The sequence below is a fragment of the Bombus pyrosoma genome, linkage group LG11, assembly GCF_014825855.1.
Source record: "Bombus pyrosoma isolate SC7728 linkage group LG11, ASM1482585v1, whole genome shotgun sequence".
NCBI lineage: Eukaryota > Metazoa > Arthropoda > Insecta > Hymenoptera > Apidae > Bombus > Bombus pyrosoma.
Genome location: NC_057780.1, coordinates 1,069,422 through 1,087,014, shown reverse-complemented (window position 1 = coordinate 1,087,014; position 17,593 = coordinate 1,069,422). Strand labels below are relative to the sequence as shown.

General features: G+C 38.2%; 2 protein-coding genes across 8 annotated transcripts in view; one reads left to right on the top strand and one right to left on the bottom strand.

Moving 5' to 3' along the window:
• LOC122572719 (alpha-tocopherol transfer protein-like) overlaps window positions 1-554 on the bottom strand; it is a 15,958-nt gene extending 15,404 nt beyond the window's left edge. Inside the window, exon 1 of the mRNA XM_043738074.1 lies at window positions 390-554. Coding sequence (XP_043594009.1) covers window positions 390-411 — 22 coding nt within the window. The 5' untranslated portion in view covers window positions 412-554. The remainder of the gene's footprint in view (window positions 1-389) is intronic.
• The window catches only part of LOC122572717 (alpha-tocopherol transfer protein-like), a 22,220-nt gene extending 4,627 nt beyond the window's left edge, over window positions 1-17,593 (top strand). Inside the window, exons 1-6 of one of the 7 annotated variants that reach the window (XM_043738067.1) lie at window positions 2,383-7,108; window positions 7,250-7,272; window positions 12,685-12,994; window positions 13,574-13,668; window positions 15,520-15,834; window positions 17,172-17,593. In XM_043738067.1, coding sequence (XP_043594002.1) covers window positions 12,832-12,994; window positions 13,574-13,668; window positions 15,520-15,834; window positions 17,172-17,528 — 930 coding nt within the window. In that variant the 5' untranslated portion in view covers window positions 2,383-7,108; window positions 7,250-7,272; window positions 12,685-12,831 and the 3' untranslated portion in view covers window positions 17,529-17,593. The other 6 variants (XM_043738068.1, XM_043738066.1, XM_043738065.1 and 3 more) reach the window with 6 other exon arrangements.

Below are 17,593 nucleotides of genomic sequence, written 5' to 3'. Positions count from 1 at the left end.
CAATTTTATAAATTATAAATATTTAAGAAGTTACTGCCGAGATATACCAATAGATAGTATTGTTGCTAAAATAGATATTAATTATTCGAACGATTCGTTTCGTTCGTGATTAATATTCATCGATATCACTGTAAATCTTCGCTCATCGAAGATTCACCGTTGACATTGCAACATTAGGTATTCCATTCTTTCCTTATCACTTCAAAGCCACAAGTAAAATTTCAAGTTAAATCTAAAAAAATCTCGCGAATCTACAAGTTGCCCAAACTAGACGAAAACGTTCCCAGCATCCGCACACGTTCCACGAATCGTGATTCGCCCTTCGTCGTCACCACGACCCCATGTATTCGACCCCCGGTGACCGGAAACAGAACGGATAACTCACTCACCGTTTAGCCGTGATTCCATCATTGACTTGACTGAAGGATCGACCGGCGGTCGTACGATTCGACGAGCAGAGACGATGCCGTTGTCGTGTCAGGCAAATACGATATATCACGCATTAGTAGGTGATGTATAAACGAGGTTCTCTCCTCTATATAAACGCGTTGGGGAACTCGGTGACTCGAGCTCTGACCTTCCTTCCTCGTTACGATCGACTTCCCTCTCTCCGTATCTATCGTCGATGCTCGTCGACGACAGCGTGGCCGAGACACGCGCGTGCCGTTCGATGCTCGAAGTGGAACGATCGATCGATCGAACGAACGAAACGGGACGGATGATTTCTGTCGGTCACGGGATTAATGGGGCGAAACAGCCTGTTTATCAGCCGCTTCCTCTCCCCGGCGAAAGTTCTGGTAGGAGGAAAGGGATGTTTGTTTATCGGATGGCACCGCTGGGATCGGGTTATGGGTGCTTATAAATAAATTGACGCTGAACTTGGAGACGGATCGTGATGAGCCGAGTCGCTGTGGCGTTGGGGTGGGTCAGGATGCATGATCGATCGTCCGACACGACGGTGGTTTCATGGTGGAAGGATTTGTTATATGATACGACGAGGGGTGAATATGAATGTGAGCATCGGTGATGTTCAGAGTGAACTAGAGATAGAGGGAGTGTGAAATAGAGATACATTACAGTGTATCGGTGTTGGGACACCTAGTATAGGGATTAAAATAATATGGTAATGGAAATGGTAGATTGCCAGTGTAACTAGTCGGCCGCTATCGAACCTTTCTATTCCATCGGTATCGCCAATAGCGACAGTAACGGTGCGATAATTATTTTGTTGCGTTGCAAAGGAAGTAATTGATTAAAGAAACGATTAAATCGTAGGAAGATCGAATAGTGGAGAATACCGAACCTGAAGATTCCACGAGATTTATAAATTATTGATAAATAAGCTACTTGGCGGAAGGATATATTCTCGGTAAGACGAACCGTTGATACGTAATACTTCGTGATAAATATTTATGCATATTAAGGAACTATGTATCGAGTCCATAAGTTGTATTTCAAAATTAAAAGTTGTGATGTAAACCGTCGAAAAAGAACAAGGATATATTTAAAGGAGGATAATCCGAGGACGCCCTGTGCGTCAGTTACAAATTACACGCGAGCGTTTCCTTGAACTAGGCGCGAAGTCCGATTTCTGTCGCCAGTGACAAATATACATCAGCGGAACTAATGCGAAAGATTGTTTAACTTAAGTAATACTTCTTCTAAGAAAAATCATAATCGTCGATGAAATACTGAGAACCATAGTGACAATAATAATTACAGATTTTCGTGCATAATTCATGATTTCTAGAACATAATGGAAATAGAAAAAAACATAATGATAGTTTGTATATTTTGATACATTTATATTACGTATCTTCTATATATTCTTGTTTTCTCGAATTCCCATAAATGCATAAACAGCTGTAGTTTATAATACCGGTTTACGAACTACTTTTTATTTTTCCCGCGTAAATTATAATTCCTGATTTTTATTACGTTTAACGATACGTTTTGATATAAAATTAAAGGAATTAGATATTAGAAATGAGAATTTGAGGTCGCTGTGACATTATATTAAGCCGAGAAAGACAGAAGGTTGACTATCTATCGTTATTGTTACAATGTTGGGTTGGCCATAGAAAAGGAGCTTCAAAGAAACACGTAGCGCGTTGCAACATTTGTATGCAATGACCGTGTCGTCGTGAAAAGGAACGAGCGTCGTGTTTTGCTCCACAGTTTCGTAGTTCTGCACTTTGAGTACGGCTAATGGAAACGTGTACATTGAAGGAATATACACCTGCCTCGCGAAGACTCAATAATTGAATCTACTAATACAAACTAGTTTCGAACAGGAAGCCGATTGGTTTTTTGTTATACGTTTACTCGTTTGTGGATCGACAAAGTACGTATATTGTTTTTATTCTATGCATGCATTCAAATAAATCCACTCTATCTTATATCTTTATATTTACATATTCATTTTTCTTTCTTAGAAGAATTTTTCAAGTTTTTATGATTTGGACGTGTTCTCAATACGAAACTATGCTACCTTGTACTTGCAATTTTTTCCTTTTCGTTTATTATTGATCTCAGCAAATATGACAGTAGTATATTAATTATTTGTGTATTTGTTCGCGGAACTTTATATAATCGCGTAATTTCCCAAGTATGGTAAAGAGTTTTCTAATTAAATATCTTTCCTGACCGCGTCAATTGTCGTCCCAGGATCATCTTGTCTAACACTTTTGTAAATAATAACGTTAATGACAAGTTAATGACATGTCGTCAAATTGCAGGTTATAGGTAGGCGTTCTTCAACAAATTTAGTATTTTACGTTAAATAGAATTATTAGGTGTTTAATTTCGCAAAATTTACAGTAGGTTAGAGCTCTATCTGCGCGAAATTCGCCATCTCGCGCTCGCAAAGAATTTTACCGTAAAATTCTAACCGAGCCCCGAGTGGTTTGCGGCTGACAGCTTAGCAGGAATTTTGTCTGGAGTCGGTAGATGTCTCCTCCTTTCAGCGAGAGACACAGAACGCGACATCTTACTTCTATCATCGCGAATAACGATTAGGCACTTTTTCCAAAATTTTCATCCTTCTTATAGTGTCTTGCTCCACGAAGAACGTCAATTGAGCAAATGTAGAAGATGATAAGACAGTAAGAGTTATAGGAAAGGTACGAACATTTTTACAATTATGTTTCCTCAAATAAATCCTCGGTAAATCTTCGGTTTACTCTACCTAAATCCTAGGTTTCTTTAAATAAACGTTGTATTTGTCTTTTAGAATAAAAGCTTACATAGAAAGTATAATATGTAGTGTTTAAACGATAAGTTATTTTCTTTCTAATAACCAGTCAAACGATTTCTCCTATGCATTCCTTCCCCTCTTCTTTTTTCATGAAAGTTCGATAATCACGTACGTAATTCTTTTACGTGCTTGATTTCATAGAACGTTTAATTTGTACACGTGTTCATATGTTCAGTAAAGAGCAAAAGATCCACAGATTCACAGATATCGAACAGGAATATCTTGCTTTCCTTAATAAGTCTTTTACGAATAAATTTCAGTAATCATTTTATTAAAATTTATTGTGATCGATGAATCCAAACGTTTTTTTGTGAAATTTAAACATATAAGCATTGTATAATAAATATAACACGGCATTAAAATAGTAATAGAAAGCAGTAGATAATATAAAAATTATAATAAAAGATGAAGTAAGTGAAAACAAACAAATGCAGTTTGTTAATAAGAATCATAAAAACTAACAGGACACGCTCTGTTGAAGATTAATCGAAAGCTGTTTAAAAATCGAGAAGATTCGATAAGAGAAACAGTATCTTCATAATTGTATTAATGTTGATTGTATTAATGTTAATCGTTGTCGAACAAAGAAACGATTCGTCGATCGGCCGTTATTCGTCAAGAGGGGGAACTCTTACTTCCTACACGTTCACGTACGATTCCCCTGCCATTAACCTGTTGTATTATTAGTGTGACCAGTGCCAAGCCGATGTGCTTCGGGCGTGTTTCCGGCTGCCAATGAATTTCACGATTTCCCTTTCTAAACTGCGAGTCGAATGATTCCTAATCCAGGAATAACGGCTATCTGCAGTGAAATCCATAGCAGCGTCGATCAATTCTGTTATTCGCTGATCGTGCGAGCGATCGCGTGAGTGAACGATCGTTCGCTGTAATTAAAGCGGCGCGCTGCTTTACGATGGATGTCTCGCGAATAAACGTGCTCATACGTTCCACAGATTTTAGTCTTTTACTTTTTAGGAATTGGAAATGTCAGGAGAAATTTTCTGGAATTGGACACACTGCTATTAATTTCACTTTCGAATACTTTTGGTATATTTTATAGCATCGGGTTTGTAAAATTCCTTATGTAACTCTCGATACGAATTTCCTACGATTAATTCTGAATTGATGATGAATTCTTAAAATACAAATTTTTAATTTTTAAATCTCCAAGTGCACAATTTTTTCAACTTCTGTAAGAGTTTATCATAATAACGTTTTAAGTTATTTCTACGCGTTTCTGTAATATAATTGCATTGCCATTTTAAAGCATCTTTTGCAAACAGTTTCAGAAATCTTATGCTGTTCTTATCCCAAATTACAGTTGATACGGTCGTACAACCGCGATTTGCAACTTTCTCCATCATTAGATGATATAAACGTATATGAGATATTATGTTATTATTAAGGAATTTGATATTAAAGATTTTTGCCCTACTGATTCTATAACCCAGAGACGTTACGTTGGCAAGAGAAATTAATATGCTTAACGAGAGTAGTATGCTAATAGAAATCGCGAATAGTATGCGTTCAGCTGTTCAAAATGAAAGTTGTTTTACAAGTTTGCTTGCGACTTTTACTAGTAATTAAAAGAATTCTTCTACACGTGCTTCGCGTTATTATGTATTCATCGATAAATCTTTCTTGCACGTCTATCAAATGTTATTACTTATTGCCCCAGAAAACCTGTAATTTTATTCCATTAATACTTAATCCTACCATTTTTCTTACGGTTAGTCTTCCTCGGTTTCCAATTTCTTGGAAACCTTCTTCGAGGGAGATTTCGTTCGATGAACGACTCTGGAATCTTTGCTTCAGCGAGCAGCTTATCCAGCCATTAAGCGTCGAGCAACCCTTGAAACTAAATCAACAGCTCGACCACGAGATTACTCGGTTCTGGGAAATCGTTAAACAAAAAGCGAATGGAAATGGACGGTCGATAGATGGGCAGGATGGTCGTGTTGGACATGTTTATTGAAACTTCGATTAGCTTAATAGGAAAGCTTCGTTCGTTTCGGTATAATAAGCCGCGGTAACAACGTCAATAGAAAATTAAAATCATTACAGTTTATTAAGTTTTTGCTATTTCTTTAGTTCCATCGATAGCGTTACATGATTAAAACATTTACGTATTTTTCTTAATGATATACAAATTATAGACAAGGTTGACAATTATACAATCTTATAATGACTTCTTAGAAGCGAAATTAATAATTCAATTCTGTTATGATTTTGCTATCTTTACGCGAGAAGAATAGACTGCAGATATTTATATTTAATGGAGAAGAAATATGTCTCGAAAACTCAAACAGTATTTTATCTAAACTAAAGAAACGGTTCCTACGTAAAAATTTGTTTTGCTCTCTAGACATTATAAAATGTATCTTATTTCGGGGATTTTAAGCATTTTTATTCACTTTGTATACATTCTGTAGATTTTTCTACATTTAAATATCTTAAATATTCGTAGCCCAATTATTACAGGGGAGGAACAAAGGAACTAAGATCATTCGAAATTTGTACGTCGACAATGCAGGTGGATTTACTAGATTAGAATATAGCAGTGATCTCATTATTCCAGAAGGTTGCTCAATCTCTGTTACTGCAGTATCGCGTATCTCCTTTTACTCAGAAACGGGATTCTTATGACCCAATTAAAGTATAACTCTACAGAAACGTCTTACGCGAATACTAATTAAATTGATAAAAACACGTGGAATATTGAAAATATTTGATTATATCTTTTTTGATGCCGCTCATTATTATAGTATCATTTCTTTTTCTGGGCAACAGGTTTATAAGCGGACGTGTTTTGCAGCCCATCTTGGATACTTTATCGAAGATACGTGTAATATCGAAACACGCAGAAACATTATAAATATCCTATTATATAACATATTTATAGCTTTTCTAGCTTCGATCGTATCTTTGATAGCGCGTTGCACTTTATGACGATATTTCGTGAACATTACAGTTCGTTTATTTAGTTCCTGGAATAGTTTCAGACGAAGAAGCGAACTAAGCTAGTTCAACGTTCACGAAACGTCGGCATCAAGTGTAACGTACTAGCTTGTCCGAAAAGTTTCTTTCGTTTCATAAGGTGATAATAGATGAGCAACGATTTCTGTTCTATATTATTTCATTGAATTAGGTATGATCCATTTCGTTATATCTCTATTATTATGTTTGCGCATAATTCAATAAACTAACGTAAAACAAGAAACATCGTGCGTCTATTATTTCCTCATAAAGCGAAAGAAACTTTTCCGACGACCTAATACTATCGAAAGGAAAAATTTGTAAACGAATATAAGGCACATTTTTCTTGGTGTCACTGAAATTTTTCAAGAGAATTTTCAGGCAAAACCATGTTCCTAGGAATTTGCCTTTCTTAATTTTGCTTTTGGTAACACGAATTTATGAAAAGGTATGAAAAACATTACCGTGTGGATACGTTTGTTTGCATACACGTCCTGTTTATTTACATTTCTCGGTGATATAGCGTACTATCTACCGTTCGCGAGACAAGAAACGTATTGTACGTTCCACCGATCGAATTGTAATGGCAAAAGCATCAAACAAGTAGCAAGATAGTGGCACCGAATGACACAGTGCTAGATCCTGCAGGAAGCATTGTCAGCCTGAGGAACGTTCGTGCATTGCTGGATCGGTGATTGTGCCACAATCGACGTACAACTTTCTCGCTCGCAGATTTACAAACACGGAAGAAGCTTGAAACCGGCCTAGTAGGTTCTACGGTAGTCGCAGTGTACGCAGGTTCGCGCTAGCGCACGGATCAAGTCACGTCCTTGACAAAGCAGCCCTGCTGAACCAGTGAAGTTACAGTTTACCAGAGTAAGTACTTTGAAAGCCTTCGAGTCCTCGCAGTTGCTTCCAAACCTCACTGTTTACTCTTGTCCTTTGTACGTATTCTTTCTACGTTCCATCGATCCTCGTTGGTTGCTAGGGCAGTTTTTGAGTTTCTGGAACTTGCAGGTCTTCCGAAGGTTTTTCATCGAGTGAGTATTAATCGTATTTTTTGATATCTTGGAGTTGCTTGTTGGGTTTTTGTTTTCTTTTCTTTTTTTTTTTGAAGCTACTGAACATTGTCGTTTACAAAGTTAGATGTTAATCCCACCGCAGTCATCGAATTTTTATATGCGAATGTCACCGTCGTTTTGACGAACGAAGAGACTTTAAACGTTGTGACACAATCTACAGGAAAAAATTGAAACGAAAAATTAGTTAAAAAAAGTTAACGATAGAATAATACGATAGTGGAAGATAGTTGAAACAACGTAGCAGGGTTAACAATGGATAATTGTTTGATAAATTTGTCAAGCTTTCTCAAAGATTTAAATAACCCACTGTATATGAATTGCACTTTCGTCGTCATCGTGAGTCGACTAATCGGTTAACATTCACCTGGATTTTACACACGAGCAAACAAATAAAAACAGTGTTCGAGGAACGTAATACCCTGAAAACTGTCTGAAGAATAAAAGAAGCGGCACGTGAACAGTAATTGGAACGCCGCGAGGCTTTAATGACTCGTTGAACGATTGATAGTTACGCCGTAGTTAACTGGTACGTTTGTAAAAAGAGACGTTGTTGCGGTAACGTCTGCGAGAACAGAGAAAGTAGAAATGAGACGTTCTTATGCAGACACGTTCAGTGAAATTGCATCAACCAACGTAATGATGAATTACTGCATATTATGTTCCCATACCTAACTCGAGTTGCATATATATCGCTCTCCTATCTTCATTTTAGTTATTATATTTTATCATCTATTTTGTCTATCGCGTTGAAAAAGATATATTTTCCACTAAACTCCAGAATAAATTTCCATCAAATTTTTTTCAGATATAATTTGGACTTTTAAACCCTGCGATATACATTGGGTCACGGTACATCCCAGTCACGAAAATACCTGAAAATAGAATTGAAACGATTGAAAGATATAACTTTATTGATGCAACAACTACTTCCACGAACTCTGACGAGCAGCTAGAAACGCTAGAAAACTAATAGAAAATATAAACGACAAGATTCGTCGAGAAATACCTGATATCGTATTTCTCAGATATAACTAAATTAAAGACAAGGGAAAGATATCGCATATACGTAAATATAGTTTAGCTAATAAGCGTGAATATCGTTTCGTGATTATACAGTTAATCTGTCATTATGCTAACTTTTGTAATAGCCCGGTAACTGAAAAACGATGGTTTACCATATTATGTCATTCCGTAAATAGAATGGAAAGTGGAATTCTTTAGCAAAGATCGCAGATTTCCTGAACAATTATATTTTCATCGCGAAATTACCCGTTACCTTAAATGTTATTTATAGAACGTTGATATAACGAGGAGATATCACTGGATAGAACGTTCAATCGGTAAGATTCTTACTTTTACTTTCTCCTTTCCTTAACATGTGAATCGTAACACACCCACGACAAAAGTCGGGTACGAGGTTGTCGTTAGTGAAAGCACCGGACCGTGGATGCAGCAGGATGACCATGACACGTTTCGTAATCTCGATGACGTATTATCTTTGGACAGCACGGTATCGGTGTGGCTCGCAACGATCGCTGTAACCGTCGCATGTTGCTAGCGAGTTCAAGCATCTAATTTGTTCGTCGGTAAACGTTCGTTCGTGGCGCAATTCTAACTCTTCCGTGGTTCGTAAACTAAATTTTGTTAGTTGAAAAGTTTTCTATTCTCAGGTTCTTTAATCTGTAAATGGTGAGTGAAATAAAACAGGTTCTTCGAAACCGATGGAAAACATTAACTTAAATCAAAGATCAAGTAGTTTAGACAATACATCGACGAATTGTGTATATACAACAACGATTTTAAAGACACAAATGGATAGGACTTTCAGTCGTTAGTTTTCAACTAGTTTATACATCTATTCGGGGATTTACGACCGCTGGCGTTTGTCAAGTGATCGAAGATGTTCTTTGAACCATAGTGTTCATTGATCCGTAGAAACCCAACTATAGAACACTACTCACCACCCACTACTACCGTCTTCATCGAGTTTCAGCGTGTGCCGTACCCTTATTTTTGTACTACCTACGCTTCCTTTCTACCTACGGATAAACCAGGAGACACAGGAAACGGAAGCTCGGCTTTATTCTCAGTTAGATTTCATTCTATGTTCGCAGCAAGATTCGCTTCTACTACGCTTTTACCTATAAATCTAACTATTTTTAGTTCCCCAGGTAATATCTCACGATGCGCAGCGCAAAGTCTGTCAACCGTGTCTAAGAAATCCTATCCAACCGGACTATCAGCGATCTGTTGAAAGATTGCACCGACCTTGGTGTTGTTTAGTCGTCAGTTACTTCATGCGCTAATGCAGTCGCCAGTGTTTAAAGTCAGCTCGTAACTTTAAACTTTCTCTACGAGAACAAACTGACTGTCTACGATGCTTCTTTGAACGGTAGAGCTGCGCGATCGTTAAATATATAACGATCTGATAAAAAATCGCTAACGAGACAACTATAGGCGAGAATGGCCTCTTTACAAGTTTTAGAAAGCTAATATAATTTAGGAATTGACGCGTACAAGCATAACATTCGCCCCTTAATATACTTTTTGCCTTTTGACGATAATGATACTGTACAGTGATTAATATTAATTCATACAGTACAGGTAAGCTTTTTGCGTGAATCGTTTCTTTCCGAGTCTATACTCTTTTTCCGTAAGGAGACTCGAGTACCTTGAACTTTAGACGCTTGTTCGATTTGCGTGTTAAAAAATGATAGCGACTCACGGTTGTAAAAGTAATCTGGCGACCTTCAGAGTATGATTGTAAATAGATTATACGTGTCTTAAATAGATCTTTCGTGCGCTCTATACGTACAATACGTGTGTTGGTCGCTTTCCCTGAAATTTTGCTTGTCACTAGATTGCGCATATTTACGCGTCTACTCTTTTATTTTATTTTATTTATTGTATTTAAGGATTCAAGGTATAAAAATGCACAGTGCACGAGATAACACGCCTCACGAAAGTATTCGAACAATTATCGTAAAAGGCTTTTGCGAGCGCATTATACGTGTTGCGGGGAAAGTTTTCCAAATTTAACGCAGGTTCCGTTTCTTGGATTTTATTTATGAAAGTATGAACTGTTCCGTTTAAATATTTTCATTTACGAATGTAATTTTACAGTATTCCCGATGTATTACCAATCCATTTGAAACCGGCGACGCGCCTGTGTCGAAGAATACACGTTGTCGTTATCGTTATCAGTCAATATTGGAAAATCAATTGAAGGAATAAGACGTAGTAGGAAGAACATGGCAAACTTTAGACTGCAAAAGTATAGAGGCGCAGCAACTATGCGAAATGATAAAGTGGTATTGATTTGAAGCAAAGAAAAAGATAGGAAGTCTACGATTATTATCGAAATCTTGAATCGTCCATTCCTCAGGATAATCGTTTAGTTAGAGGTCGGTTTCGAATATTCCGATTTTTATGCGTCGTTTATGTGTTTATGAGGAACTCAAAGCTGCAAAAATAGACAGATTACATGCAATATGCAAAAATATAGAAAATATGCAGAGTCGCGGTACTTGCAGAGAGAAACATTTATTCAGATTCTATTTGTTTAGTATGTTCGTAAAAATGAATTTGCGTATGTGTACGTCGGCGATTTAATTATGACGTTACATATATGATGCAACCTGTATTTATCGATTAATGATTCTACGATGTTAATGCGGCAATATTTTACTCTCATAGACGCTATTCAAATAGTTTATACAATAATAATTCCTCGATTATACTATCCGCTGTCTATGACTATGCTCGTTCATAAATAGAGCGTAATATTTATTTAAAGAACTACTTTTGCGGAGTAAACGCTTTCACAGTTAAATTATCTTGGAATATCGTTAGTTAAAAAATATGAAAAAATAACGTACGAATTCGAAACGTTCTATGGAGTGGCGTGATTGTTTCTTTTAACATTAACGTTCTCAGTAAGGCCGCAGGTAAGAGGGAAATTGCAGTGTATTTTGAGTCGATGCAACGAGGTCGGACACCTTAGTTGCAGTCAGTTGCATCACCGATCGCCATCGCTGCTGGATCGACTCTCGTATTCCATTTGCTACTCCCGTAACACCGTATTTAATTCTCTTTCCGTCTGAGAAAATTCTTTTTCACCTAGCGATAACAAAAATCCAATGAAAACTGGTCAAAATTTCGTTCAGCATCTCGCGACTGTATAGCAGATGTTTCCGAACAATGTCTTTCCGTTGAACAACTCGCAACGGTGTTCTTACAAAAAATTCTTGTCGAGTATTCGTTCGTCTTGAAAAAGGAGTTCCAAAAAGTCATCTTGTAAAATTGAGAAACCATGGATCGGTCGTAAATCGGTAATCGTTCTCGCAGAGCGCATTTTTGAGAGAGAAAGTTACGTTGATTGTGTTCGAGCCAGGTGAACAGCAACCGATCGAAAGTCTTTGCAATCGGAACGCGTTGTTTCGTGCAGGAACCGGAAGGATTCTTCGTACACGCATCACGCGATGGGTGATTCACGCTGGTGGCAGTTTTGTGTTTAATGCATGTTCGTGCCGATGATAGACGACGAACGAGTCTCGTCTCTCTGTGCCATTATCGCTACGACGATTTATCGTTAGTCGAATGCGAAACGAAACGTACGAAGAAAAAAGGAAATTTTATAAGCACGTAGTACCCTCTGATGACAATATGAGAAACTCGTATCGTGTTACTCATTGTTCTTCGAACGATTGATATACTCTTCTTCGTAATTTCATGTGAACGAACTCGGTTGTAATCTGTCATCGTCAACGATCTGTCGTGATAATGCAACGTTAGAAGTTGCATTTGGAATTTCTTAAGCCAACCAGTGGTCGGAAATTTCTTAAAACAATTAATACGCGCGATCAATTCGATCTTAGAAGATAATTTCCTAAAGCGAAACCAAAGCGAATAGCAGCGCTTCAAAATATGTCTGCAATTCCAGAGCGTTTCAAGTATTTCGGGAATTTTAAAAATTTGTTGATAAAGTCTCGAAGGACGAGCTGGCCGTTCAAAATAATTCGTAAACGAAACCGAAGTGAATCGAAGTACGTCGAGACGTGTTTCTAACAATCAACATCAAGTTCGTTTTAAATTCTAAACTCGGCCTATTAATTGTCTGAAAGAAAAGCTGGCGGAAAGAGGTCGAATAAGGCAGGGGACGAGTGGAAAGAAACGAAACCAGTCGTAAGCTGGCCGCGAATTGCGGACGGTGACTGTTGCGCGCGGCTGTTACAGCCTGCGACCACGCTGTCGAGGTTATCTCTCGATTCGACGTCGCGACGTTAAATTACGTTGTTCCTCGAGTCCTGGGCTTAACAGTTTCTCAAGCGTAGTCAAACGTGGATTACGTGAAACTGTATCATGCCACAGGATACGGAGGACGTGTCGAATGGCAGGATCGGTGTAACCTCGAAGAACGAGCCGAAACCAGGAGCCGAGAGGGAGCTTCCTCTCGAAGAGGGTTCGCCGAAAAACAACGACATCGATGTTGGAAAGTGTTGCAACGATTTAAACGGTATGCCGGAATTCAAGGACGATCAGATCCAGTCGAACGACGAGGAGGTTTGTTTGGATCTCGGAGAACCCTCGCCGGAAGTGATGGAGTACGCCAGGAGAGAACTTGGAGAGACGGACGACGTTAAGTGTAGGACCCTTCAGGAATTAAGAGATATGATTTATGGTAATTATTATTGATAAAGGAATATTTCTGTTGCTCAAAAGATACAGCGACTCGCGATAATATTTCAACTCTGGTAGAAACTTTTCGTAATTTACCTTATGTGCCTCGTATATCGGTAAAATTGTATTAGTTGGAGTTAAAATTTCATTAAAAAAATTGATTAATTACAGTTAAAAGCCGACTGATATTTGTACTTTATAGCTTTACGAGTACTAAACTCCGAGAACAGTATTATACTTGATGCGGATATTTATGCAATTTCGTATGTTTACGACTATACGTTGTAATACGTTATACACAGGAAGATAAACCAGATATTTGTCTTAGTCGCTATATTTTCTGCATAATGTGTGCATTTTGTATATTTTTGCGTTTTTTATCTTGCCGCGAATGAACAAATTTAGTCTATTAATTATGTCAAGAATTTCATTTATGATAGAGCTGTGTAAGAAATAAAGCAAAGAAGATCAAAATAGTTTAGCTTGTAAGAAACTTATACGTTAGTCAGAGGAATAATTATTCGAGATAACTGGGTGAAAACGTGTTCTTTATCCATCTTGGGAATTCTGTGTTCGACAGAGAGAGGAGAATGTCTGCCGCACAGGATGGACGATGACTTCTTGATTAGGTTTCTAAGGACGAGGAATTTTAACGTTAACAGGGCGCATAGACTGGTAAGTTTCATTAATATAACGAAACTGATACGGTATTTTCTGAGAATTACGTAGCATGGTCGACTGGCTGAATCTTTTTTTCGACTTCTTCGTATGTTCCGAACGCTTTCTTATTAATTTCGTAAAAATGTGCAAATCCATGCAATTGGATAAGTAGTTTCCTTGAAATTATAGCGAACATGCGGTATACTTAACACCAATTTATCGACACTGGAATAAGATAATTTGTGGGCTGACAGAGGTAGGATTCGTGAAACGAGTCCACCTGCAACAGTTGCATAATCCTGTCAAGGTAAACTAACTAAAAACTAGCTAACTCAGTCGACTTGCTGCGATCGAAAATGCCTTTCCTCGAACCTATTTCTTTCGAGACTTTTCATTTCTCATGACTCACGTGCAATTCATTTCTGATTCACTGATACGATACGATTAAATAATACAATTAATTAATACTATCATTTATTTCTCTGGCGGAATATTTTTCGATCATTAGCGTATGAATCATTGCATAAACGTGGTCGGCGACACCTTCTTCGATCCATTGTCTTCTCAAGCGATGACAAAAGCAATTGTCAAACAAAGAGACGGAACAAGCTAAACGTCAGCCGATTAGTTAGCTGACTAGGTTGAATCAAAGTTCACTTCGATCGTGAGAAGCACGAAACTCGCATCCGTCGATTCAGGTGACTTTATTTCTAATGGCCATTCTATTTGCTCAATTATTCGATTTTCAAGTGCCGTAATCCAGATTCGAACGATTCTCGAGAGAGGAGGAAACCATCGAATCTACGAGATTCGATAAGATAAGCAGTTGCGACGTATCTCGAGTTACAACATATCGTTGATTCGTTGAAAGAGCGATACATCTTAAAAATCACCGATAAAACACATATTCCATAAATTAGAAAAATTGAATTAAGTTACATTAAGTTACAAATTATAAGGTCCATTTACTTTTCTCTAAAAGAAGTTGGCGCGATATCACAAGACGAAACGAATTCGCATTGCAATTCCGCGCGTCTTCTCTTCGTGGCCATCATTAACAGAGTTGATTGCGTTTTCGAGGCCGACCTTTTTCTGTCAGCAAACTACGAAGCGCTTAAATAATTGCACGATTTGTACCTCGTCTTCTTTACGGATTAAATCGAACGCTATCGCGTTCGTTTTCTCTCGACGTTCCTTTGAAACGCCATTAATTATTGGTTGGTGCTGGTTGTTTGCTCCGTTTCTATATTTGAGCAACGACGGTTGAGTTTGAACAACGAGATTAAAGAATCTGTTTAATGCTGCAAGGCGTGGTCGGTGATCTTCCGAATGGATTTTCGAAGAATTTAGAAATTAAAATTTGAATTTCCTTCGTCATTGGTAGACTACGGATGTTCGTGGATTTGCGGAATATTTAAGGGTGCAAAAATGTACAAAATGCTTGACGCGTTTTAAAGATCACAAATTTTTCATTACTACCGCTTATTCGATAGCGCGACAGTTTAATCGAACTTTACGTTTGGAACTCAACTTTAAAGCAAAGATCAGATCTCCTTAGGAACAATATCATTGAAACTTGGTTACAAAATTTAAACATTTTTCAGCATTTACGTTACTACTACAATATCGATTAGAGACTCGAGCAGAAAACGAATTCCAAGTAACCTCAATCGCGAGAAAGCCTCATCATACATATACAACGAGGAGCATAACTGAATCAATAATCATAGCGTTGATGGCACGTGAAAAACTTGACGACAGTAAATAATGATTTGCACGAAGCCCGTGATTATCGGTTCAATTACGCTCTTCACCGTACTAACCTAACGAAAAACCGCTGCTGTTTCTCAAGAGATCTTTCCATAGATCGTAAACTACTGCACCTTCAAAGAGGAACATCCGGAGATCCATCAAGATGTGTGTCCACTGGAGATGAAGCATATCGGCGAAGACGATGTGATGTCGGTGCCAGCTTACAGGACGCAGGATGGCAGGAGAATAATGATCTATCGACTAGGAAATTGGGATCCAAGGAAGTATGGCGTGGAGGAGATCTTTAAAGCCACGGTCATCATTCTTGAACTCGGAGTTTTGGAGCCGAGAGCACAAATCCTTGGCGGCGATGTAATTTTTGATCTGGAGGGAATCACTATGGCACATGCGTGGACTATCACTCCTCAGGTATTTCTTTTTATTCTCTTTATTCTCGTAATTTTCTCGATAACGCTGATAATTGACACTGTACGAGAACGAAAGAGAAGGAAATAAATAAAAGAAAAACGAGAATCGAGCACTCGATTAAACGAAACTCCGTCGCGGAAGAAGCATCTAAATCCGAGAGCAAGATGTCTCAGCTACCGGTGTGCTTTCAGCGTTCTTGAAACTTAAACCATCTATAACGTCCTTGAAACTAATCGTCTCTCGTTTTATCCGGCGACCTCCTGTTACGTTTATTCATCCCGGCCGAATATCCAGTCAAGTGGTAGCTGTGTAAAGGCGGCACTAATGGTGTCCTTGAAACTTCAACAATTCCTAAAGTTCTCGACACAGATCTTCTTCCGTGCAACCACTAAGTTCTTCGTCGGACCCCGATCCTTCGTCTAGTCGTTGGTTCGACGACGGAGAAAGATAACGTTGCACGACAACGCGGAAGAATCGGGAACTTGGAGGCGGCCGAACTTTGACGTCACTTTTCAACAATTTTTGCTACTGTTGCGAAATCATTGCAAAATATTCCTTCGGATCTTTGTCGCTTGTATCGGAGGATTTAACGAGGATTTAAGGATTTAACCGAGAGGTTCCAGATATGAGATCATCGCTATTCGAAGTAAATGTCAACATGTGGCCGATGCTACTGCAAAAATTCAATATTCGTAAAAGTAAGAGGATCGTGTCTTAGATCTCGGTTTAGTCTCGTTACTGGAGCGTCTCAATTTTAGAATGTCAATTGACAGTTTATTCCTTTGCACTAACTCTTCTCACAAACACCTCAATATCGATAAAGAGCAGAGAATGAAGAAAATCTGCAAATCTAAAAGCTGCATTATCCTCGCGCTACTTTTGCAAGATTGCGCCGGAGAACGTAGCTGAAAGCCGGCATTAAAAGGAAATCCAGTTTATCCTCCTCGAAATCTCGAAATATCTTGCTGTTTCGATTAATACAATTCCAACGTAAGTTTGATCAAGTTAACAGTTCATTGGGCAACGATCGGGCACGTTTCTGCCTTTATTCGATTGCGGTAAATGATCGAGTTTCGAATGGTAGGAGATACGCGAATGTATCGAGTGTTCGAGATCGAGCGCGAACAAGTTTCGTCTGAAATTAGGATGAAAAAAGAAGATAACGATTTGAAATAATAAACCACTTTATTTATTTTTAACAACTATTTTATTTCTCTTTCGAAAGTATAGCATAAGAATAAGAAATGTATTTAGCTAAATGACCGTAATGTAATCATAAAAAATGAATTTTCTAACAAATTCAATGATCATTGATCTTCTCTTTCTATCTTCGCTAGGTGGCCAGTATGGTGGTAGCTTTGATAGTGTCAGCGTTCCCAATGACGACCCACGCTATACACATCCTCCATCAATCCTGGGTATTCGACGTGATGTTCTCGGTATTTAAGCCACTTTTGGACGTGAAGATGCAGAACAAGATCTTCTTTCACGGTAGCAATATGGAAAGCCTTCACGAGCACATCTCACCGTTCCATTTGCCGAAGAAATATGGCGGAACCAGAGAGGAATTGGCTTACTACAAGTGGATAGACAACCTCAGCAAAGTCCCTCAAATCGTCAAAGAGATGAAGCAAGTCGGCTACATAGTCCCTGAGGAGATACAGAAGCAGTTAGACCAATTGGTCGAGGATTGAATTAGGATGTGCCTCAGGGATTCCTGCGTTGCCAGTTCAATATTATCTTCCATTCTTGATTAACA